At 36.1% G+C, this 9,891-nt stretch overlaps 1 protein-coding gene across 1 annotated transcript in view; it reads left to right on the top strand.

The window, feature by feature from the left end:
* Positions 1–41: 41 nt before the first annotated feature.
* lin52 (lin-52 DREAM MuvB core complex component) overlaps positions 42–9,891 on the top strand; it is a 16,622-nt gene continuing 6,772 nt past the window's right edge. Inside the window, exons 1-5 of the mRNA XM_073827512.1 lie at positions 42–61; positions 654–728; positions 926–963; positions 1,054–1,120; positions 2,076–2,159. Of these exons, the coding sequence (XP_073683613.1) occupies positions 43–61; positions 654–728; positions 926–963; positions 1,054–1,120; positions 2,076–2,159 (283 nt within the window). The 5' untranslated portion in view covers position 42. The remainder of the gene's footprint in view (positions 62–653; positions 729–925; positions 964–1,053; positions 1,121–2,075; positions 2,160–9,891) is intronic.

The raw sequence follows: 9,891 nt of genomic DNA on the forward strand, positions 1-9,891 counted from the left end.
TTCAGCCATTGGCTCCTTCGAATCACGTGTGTTGTTGTCAAGATGGCGTCTCCGAATGGAGGTAAATTTTAATTCCTCTTTTCCCTGGTAACATTAGTTGTTATTGTACTCGTGCGACGGACCGATTAAACATTATAAACTGTTATGCTGGTCAGCATATCCCCTTAAAGAATAGACGAATTCAGTTTCAAAACAGGCTTTCACCCCCGGAATAGCGTCATATATTTGTTTTCAGTCAGTCATTAGCAAGCTACGTGTCAAGCGACATCAGTTGCTGTAGTAAATATTAGACGAATGTATGTCGCAGCGGCTATGCGGAGAAAAAGATTACTTTTTGTGTCTTGTTTCTATTTTTAATTATTTATTTTTGTTTATTTTTAACAAGTATTGCTATCCAGTGCAGCTAGCTCAGCTGGATCACAGCAATACAAACAGCTGAGTAAACATAACATAACCTCCCCCTCCTCTAATGTGACTTGTCAGAACATTACTTGTATAACGTTACTCAATATTGCATAACGTGAGGGTTATTACTCCGAAAGTCACAGCACCCACATTATAATTGCACTACTTATTATTATTATTATTATTATTATTTTTAATGTTGTTATTGATATAATTTATTTGAACCAGTGTTTTATTTATTTATATAGGTGAGGACTTTGAATCCTCTCTGCTAAGTTTTGAAAAACTTGACCGAGCTTCACCTGACTTGTGGCCGGAGCAGTGTAAGTGTCTAATATTATTGATTTGGACTAAAATACTATTTTATAAGGTTTACCATTCACAGGTGTTTCTACATATGATCTAAAGTTACAATGTTTGAAAAAATAAACGTTTTTAAACATTTTTATTATGGCACTGTCACTTTTTTTTCTAATGTACTGTCTGTTTTTTTTTTTTTTTTTTTTTGATATTTTAATAGTACCGGGTGTCTCTGAATTTGCTGCATCCTTTAAAAATGTGAGTAAAGAATCAAATCATTTTTTTAAATGAATTATTTTGAAAGTTTGCATTCAGAAATGTAATTAAGATGTCTGTTTGTTATTCTAGCCTATCACAAATTCTCCACCCAAGTGGATGGCTGAACTGGAATCAGAAGATATTGAAATGTTGAAAGGTTTGTTGCTGTTTTCATAAAACCAAAACATGATATTAAGCTTCTTAATGCATAATTTAGCATTTTATTTTTATGGACCTATCTAACATGCTTAGTTCAATTAAAAAACTTAATCAAGTCAAAAGTTTTTTAAGTTTTAATGATTTTTGAAGAAGTCTCTTTGGCTCACGAAGTCTGCATTTATTTTATCCAAAGTACAGCAAAAACAGTAAAATCTTGAAATATTTTTACTATTTAAAAAAATTGTTGTCTATGTGAATATATTTTAAAATGTAATTCATTTCTGTGATCAAAGCTCAATTTTTAGCATCATTACTCCAGTCTTCAGCGTCACATTTATGCTTCAGGAATCATTCTAATATGCTGATTTGCTGTTCAAGAAACGTTTTATTATTATTATCATCATCATAAATATTTAAAACAGTTGAGTACATTTTTTTTTCAGGGTTCTTTGATGAATAGAATGTAATTCTTTCAATTTAATACATTTTTTGAGAAAGAAATGATAGAAATGAATACTTTTATTTAGCAATGATGCTTTAAAAATGATTAAAAGTGACGATAAAGACATTTATGTTACAAAAAAAATCTGTTGTAGATAAATGCTGTTCATTAAAGAAACCTGAAACAATATTCAACATAATAATAATAATAATAATAATAATAATAATAAAAAATAAAAAAATAATAATAATACATGTTTGGTTTTTTTTGAGCAGCAAATCAGAATATTATAATGATTATAGAAGAATCATGTGACTGGAGTAATAATGCCAAAAAATCTACTTTGAATTCACAGGAATAAATTACATTTAAAACATATATTTTATAACATTATTTTGGGATTTTACTGTTTTTGCTGTACTTTGGAACGTATATAAAACATTTTTTCATTCTTTTTTATTGGCGCTACAAATATCAATATGCTTATGTTTTGTTTTGTTTTTTTAATTAGAATTAGGAAGTTTGACCACAGCAAATCTGATGGAGAAGGTGAAGGGACTGCAGAATCTGGCTTATCAGTTGGGTTTGGAGGAATGTAAGTAATCTTAGTTTCTTAGAAACATTCAGTCCATGTGTGCACTGTTTATGAAGTGGCTCGTAGGCTTTGTAAAGCCTCCACTAGATGGCAATATTAGCAAAGGAGAAAAACTTTTACAAATGCAAGAATGCATTTTCCCCTGCTGTTAGCTTTATGATAAAGGTTTGTAAAACATATAACATATTAGCACCTAAATACATCTGAAACGTACCAGAAAAATTACTTCCTTATGTATATATATATATATTTTAATTCATTTATTTGAGCTATTTTAGTTATAAGGCTTAAATAAATCCCCACTCTATATTTAAACAGAGCTGGCTTGTTGCCCAGTAGCTCTGAAATGTTATATCAAAGAATTGCTAGATGTCATATTAATCCATACTGGCAGGATTACAGAAAAGATAAGTGGTTCTATGACTTTCTAGATGAAAATGGCCATCAAATGTAGAAATATTGTGCAATTTGAAAGCGAGTAATGCAGGCCAGAAATATTACATTTCTTCTGACATTTTGACCTTTTCATATCATGTTCAAAATCGCCCCTTTCGGTGAATTCAGGTAAAATCTCACACTCAAAACTATATCAGTTAAAAAAAAAAAATCAAGCGTTAATAAAATAAAAATTACATTAAATTAAATTAAATGTCTTACTGACCTGAAATATTCATTTATACATAATTCTATTACATTTGAGTAAATATTTTGTATTAAATTGATATTTTAATAGGACATTTATGTTATCATATACCATATACATCTGTATAAGTGCCAACTCTCTAGACTAAATGTGACCCTGGACCACAAAACTAAATATTTGTAGCAATAGCCAAAACACATTGTATGGGTCAAAATAATATTTTTTTCTTTTATTACAAAAATCATTAGGATATTAAGTAAAGATCATGTTCCGTTAAGATATTTAGTAAATTTCCTACTGTAAATATATCAAAACTTAATTTTTAATTAGTGATATGCATTGCTAAGAATTTATTTTGGACAACTTTAAAGGCGATTTTCTTAATATTTTCATTTTTTTGCACCCTCAGATTCTAGATTTTCAAATATTTGTATCTCGACCAAATATTGTCCTGTCCTAACAAACATTCATCAATGCAAAGCTTATTTATTCAGCTTTCAGATGATGTATAATTTCACCTATGACTGGTTTTCTGGTACAGGGTCACAAATATGCTACTTTTAGGTACAGCTTCCATGTTGCTTTTGCTATGTAAAAATGTCATTTTTTACAAATAGAAAGGCACTCCCTGAGTCTGTTCTGACTGCATTTAATATCTTTGACTTTGCACTCAGTAGGCTTTCTAGCACCGTAATAACTCAACCAAGACATCTCCACCCTCCTGTTATTTTGTCCTCTGCTTGTTCATGATGTAGCTTGTTCATTTCTGTAGAAATGCAACATGATCCAAGACATTTCTTTTTTTAACAGGAGTAAGAACATTAATTTCCAATGCCGAAAGCAGGTCCTCTCCATCTAATATATAACCTATGCAGCACAAAAATGTGATTTGTGTGAAAATTTGTTTCTTATATATCTTTGGCAATACCCACCCACTGGTTATCTTAGTCTCTGGTCAGTCTGGATGCTTTAATGTGGAAAGTATACTGGTGAAGTGATGAGAGGTTGCCTTGTGAGTTCAGTGCTGATTTGTAAAATCTCCAGCAAGGGCGCATGATTAAAGTAGGCTCGTTCAACCAAGATTATGCCAAACATAATTTGTCACAGTTCTATGCCATTGAGCGAAATAATAGTTAGAAGTTGCATAAACTGCACAAGTTTTGCGTTAAATCAAATGATCATGTTCCCAAGCATAATTTGAGAATTCTTTATTGGAAACAAGACGATCTGACCATCAGTTGGTGTTGACATGAGCAGCATAGTTAGATTAGTAACCTATAGAGTTCAAAATCTGAATATTCAGTTTACCTGTTGAAAGGTTTGGAGTTAGTAAGAACTTTTTTGTACTATACTTCTATTCAGCAAGGATGAATTAAATTGATCAAAAATGTAACAGTAAAGCATTTCCAATTTTATGAAAATATCTATTTTAAATAATTAGATTTTTTGAACTCATCAAAAAAATCCATCCAAAACATTTATCATGGTTTCCAATATATATATATATATATATATATATATATATATATATATATATATATATATATATAAAATATACAAAAAAATATAGTAGTGTATATAAAATATACACTACTGTTCAAGTTTTTGAACAGTAATTTTTAAAAATGTTTTTAAAGAAGTCTCTTCTGCTTACAAAGCCTGCATTTATTTGATCCAAAGTACAGCAAAACAGTAAAATTTCGAATTATTTCAATATTTAAATAACTGTTTTCTATTTGAATATATTTTAAAATGTATTTTAAAATCATTTTAATATGCTGATTTGCTGTTCAAGAAACATTTCTTCTTATTATTATCAATATTGAAAACAGTTGAGTTCATTTTTAAGGATTCTTTGATGAATAGAAAGATCCAAAGATCATCATTAATTTAAAATAAAAAGCTTTTGTAACATTGCAAAGGGGAAATGAGTACTTTTATTCAGCAAGGATGCTTTAAATTGATCAAAAGTGATTAAAAGACATTTGTAATGTTACAAAAGATTTCTATTTTAGATAAATTCTACTCAGATGTTCTCAACGTAAAAATTATATTAATGTTTTTTGAGCAGCAAATCTGAATATTTCTGGACTGGAGTAATAATGCTAAAATTCAGATTTCAAATCACAGGAATAAATTGCATTTAACATATATTGAAATAGAAAACAGTTATTTTAAATAGTAAAACTATTTAAAAATGTACTGAATAAATCCAGGCTTGGTGAGCTGAAGAAAAAAAAAAAAACATTAAAAATCTTACTGTTCAAAAACTTTTGACTGGTAGTGTATTAAAATAGAAAACCGTGTTTTAATCAAACAAATGAGACTTCTTTCACAAGTATTAAACAAATTGTACCAAACCACAAAGATTTGAACTGTTTAAATGATAAAATCCCAGATCTCATGGTTTTAGGCCATCTGTACACATTTGCAAATTATTTTAAGATGCGCAACATGACTGTAGACGAACTCAGCTAGCTGTACTCCACTCTGCGCTTTCATCAATTCATTATATTGCAGAATTACATTCCGCATCATCTCAATATTCAATATTTCAATACGGTAAAGGTATTTTAAATAAGCGTACCGGTATGTAAAGCTGCACTGAGGAGACAGATATGAAATTACGATTATCATTCGGCTCAGAGCAGCATTTAACGCGGCGCCCTTTAATGTGGTGTGGTTTAATTTTCTTCCTTCTCCTATCTGTCAGGGGAAGCCTTGTAAATCTGAGCTACTTTTTCATCATGTTTCTTTCTCTCTTCAGCGCCTTTAAACGAGCTGACGAGAGGTAGTGTTAGGAGACGGGAGGGTGAGGAGGAGGAAAAAGATTTACTGCACCTTTGGCACGGCGGCCATTAAAGTCTTGATCTGGTTAATGGGGATAATGCAATCAGGCAGTGAAAACTCACCCCAAAGGCAAGGTTATCAGCCACACATTTGTTTTATATATTTATTTCGACCTTCGCCTCGGGCGCATGCAGATGCCGAGCTTCCAGACGCATTAGCCCCATACGTTTGGGCAAAAAAATATGATCAACAGCAGCATAAATTAAGCTTTGATTAATCGATAAGCTTAAATAACTGTATATTAAGTCTCTTAATGGCTGTGGATCAGCACTTTTTCATCTGTAGCTGCTACATGAGGGGTGCAACCATAGACAGATAAGGAGATCATGTGCGTGTGCATGTGTGTGTATTTATTTGCGTGACATGTGCCGCACCAGTCTCCTTGGGGACGTTTACCCCTCCTCTCCTAGCTGAGTGACGCTGATCAGGGTCGTTGTGGGAGGGCCTGACGCGTGCCTACCGCTCCAGCCCCCCACCAGTACCCATCTGCTCCAAGCCGTGATGAATGCTGCTGTCGGGGGGCTGCTGAGCATGGTCATCAGGCCCCTCGGCTCCCACAGGACCAGTCACTACACTGATAAGTACTGTTATTGAAGGTAATTGAATGGAGAGTGCTCCTCTGGGACAGCCAGGCCTCAGGCAATGCTGATGATACCTCCGATTCCACTGCGGCGGCTTGTGCAGATGATGTAACACACTTGTTTCTACTTGAGTAATTGTGGGGGTGTGTTTTTTAAATCATGCGTCGAGTAAACTGGAAATGTCTTGTAGGTCTAAGATTGCTGCTGCTGTGTTTTTGTGTGTTTAGTAGCAAAATAAGCAGCAGGGTAATAGGAATGGATTAAATTGTGAGTACTAGGGCCCTAATATTTACAAGCACTTCATACGTTTCAAAGGCTTTTATTGACAATTACATGACATTTATGCAAAGAGTCAGTATTTGCAGTGTTGGCCCTTCTTTTTCAGGACCTCTGCAATTCGACTGGGCATGCTCTCAATCAACTTCTGGGCCAAATCCTGACTGATAGCAACCCATTCTTTCATAATCACTTCTTGGAGTTTGTCGATATTAGTGGGTTTTTGTTTGTCCACCCGCCTCTTGAGGATTGACCACAAGTTCTCAATGGGATTAAGATCTGGGGAGTTTCCAGGCCATGGACCCAAAATTCCAATGTTGTGGTCCCCGAGCCACTTAGTTATCACTTTTGCCTTATGGCACGGTGCTCCATCGTGCTGGAAAATGCGTTGTTCTTCACCAAACTGTTGTTGGATTGTTGGAAGAAGTTGCTGTTGGAGGGTGTTTTGGTTCCATTCTTTAGTCATGGCTGTGTTTTTGGGCAAAATTGTGAGTGAGCCCACTCCCTTGGATGAGAAGCAACCCCACACATGAATGGTCTCAGGATGCTTTACTGTTGGCATGACACAGGACTGATGGTAGCGCTCACCTTTTCTTCTCCGGACAGATGCCCCAAACAATGGAAAGAGGCTTCATCGGAGAATATGACTTTGCCCCAGTCCTCAGCAGTCCATTCGCCATACTTTTTGCAGAAGATCAATCTGTCCCTGATGTTTTTTTGGAGAGAAGTGGCTTCTTTGCTGCCCTTCTTGACACCAGGCCATCTTCCAAAAGTCTTGGCCTCACTGTGCGTGCAGATGCGCTCACACCTGCCTGCTGCCATTCCTGAGCAAGCTCTGCACTGGTGGCACTCCGATCCCGCAGCTGAATCCTCTTTAGGAGACGATCCTGGCGCTTGCTGGACTTTCTTGGATGCCCTGAAGCCTTCTTAACAAGAATTTAACCTCTTTCCTTGAAGTTCTTGATGATCCTATAAATTGTTGATTTAGGTGCAATTTTTGTGAGTTCAGTTTCTCACAAAAACCGATCGTTTCGTGTCTTAGGACATCAATGTATCCTCACGAGCCGCAGGGTGTATTTTGGATTTGTCTGTGCATTTTTTATTTTTTATTTACTTTCAACGATTTGATCATAATCATAATCAAGACTATTTTGGTCAATATTGTAATCACTATTATTGAACACGATTATACAGGGTCCAAAACTTTATATTAGTGATTAATTTAAAGATAGCAATAAAGCAGAAAAAAAAGATACAAATAAAAAAAGTGCTTTTTAAAAAAAATATGCAAGTCTAAAGTAGTCTAACAATATATAACATTTTAATGATATTAAGCACAGAGACGGCAGAAGGAATATTGGTTGCCGCTTCAAGTGCCACACGGATCCAATATACTGTTACACATGTATTTTCATTCTCAACTGTGATCATTTAAGACAAAACTGACAAGGGTTTACAAGAATAATCACCAAGCGGTTTAAGTTTGAAATATTTTTGCATGTATTTGATTGTTTAGGCGCGCATCTTGAGCTAAAAGATAACTTTGCATGTCCATGTTCTGCTCCGTCTCTGAGCGCATACACAGAACAGTGCAAGTTTTCTTGCGCGTTATCAAAAACACAACATTAAAGAAACATTAATCAATCCAGCACGTCCCATTATATGAAAGTCACGTTACATGATTTTGCTCATTTGCATGTGAAATAAGGCTTTTTTGGAGGAGCAAAATCGCACCACTGGTAAGGGGGCAGAATGGGGTGCAGTAATCACTCGATTACTGCATTTTCATAATCATTTGAAGCAGAAATCGAAACTGAATTTCGATTAATTGCACAGCCCTAGTTTGGTGCCCATTCACTGCCATTATATGACTGACAGACTGCAACATTTTGAGTTAAAAATCTTCATTTGTGTTCTACTGAAGAAACAAAGTCACCTACATCTTGGATGCCCTGGGGGTAAGCAGATAAAAATCTAACTTTAATTTTTGGGTGAACTATGCCTTTAATAGATGCTCACAAAAACTGGATGTGATGTCAGGTCCTTCAGGAGGAAAACCGTTGCAGGTGCACCATCCTAAAAGTTAAAGATTGACAATTAGGAACGAAACTCTGGCTCGCAACATCCAAGAACGTCCTGCTGTTCAATCTGTTCTTGCACCCGCTATGAAGGTCACACCCGTCCAGCGCTAATGGCCCCAATGTTCACTGCCTCCTCCCCTAGATCAATCTCTTCTCTATTAAGCGGAGTGTGTCTCTGAATATGATTGCAGTGATGCTACCCTACCGTAGTAATGTGCTTCCATCAATCCATCAGAGACACCCGACCGCAGGGGCAAGCGGTTATGAAGTGCTGCTAGATGACAGGCTGAGCTGGGGGAAAGCTCTCCTCGACTTTACTCTCCTCTGTCTTCCTGTCCTCTCATCTTCCCCTCCCCTCACACACTATTCCTACTGCTTCATGGCTGACCTGAGTAGGGAATGTTTGTGGAGTCACGTTTAAAATGCAATCCTTAATTTTGGTTATTTAATTAGTTTTGACCTTACACTACGATACACGGATGCATCCGAGCTCGGCTCAGATTTGGAGCAGCACGGCGGGAGAGTAGAGGGAATTCATCGAACTCGCTCTCCCTTCCTTCTCTGTCCCAGCCAGCACCTCTGTCAACAGATCGGAAATGACACCTTATTTCCATAAATACATTAGGAATTCATTGGATTTTCTTTCGTAGCTAATCATAGCGCCTGTGTGAAACCTTTTAGGGTTTTTAATGAATGAATTTTGACTGATTGCCTATTAATAAGGACACCTCTTGAACAGGGATAGGCTGTGGCAGGGCTGGCTGGCGTCCGTGGGCGCGCGTGTGTAATGATTCGTGGTGTCAAGCGGTTGGAGGGAGGGGTGAGAAGAGGAGAGCTCTCGGCTGGGACATTAAGAGGAAGCAGTGGCTCCCTTGGGAAATCACTCACCATGTCTGCATCTTAAATATCTCTGTGAAGTATCAATAAGTAGGTAATTGAATTTTGAACACAAACATGAGCATCAGGTGTATGTGTTCCAACGCCGGGACGAGAGGGTGGGTTTGTGCGCGAGCGTGTGTCTGTCCTCCCCCGTCCCGTGAGGTTTCGGCAGCGAGAATGGATGTTAAATCTATTAAATAAAGATTACTCCCCGTAATAGCCAAGTGGCAGTTTCAGATGTGCAACAGGGGCACGATTAGTGTGTTTGACTTCTAATGAAAGTGAATTGGGGCAGTCAGGTTTTGGAGAGGATTCAGTTTAAGGTCCAGGGATTCATTTTCTCCTCGGGCTTAAAAACAAAACCGTCTCGTCTCTGGATGTGCTTTAATGGCCTCTAAAAGAGGCTTACATCTCCCAAGATA

This window comes from Garra rufa, chromosome 21 (genome assembly GCF_049309525.1).
Source record: "Garra rufa chromosome 21, GarRuf1.0, whole genome shotgun sequence".
NCBI classification, from domain to species: Eukaryota; Metazoa; Chordata; class Actinopteri; order Cypriniformes; family Cyprinidae; genus Garra; species Garra rufa.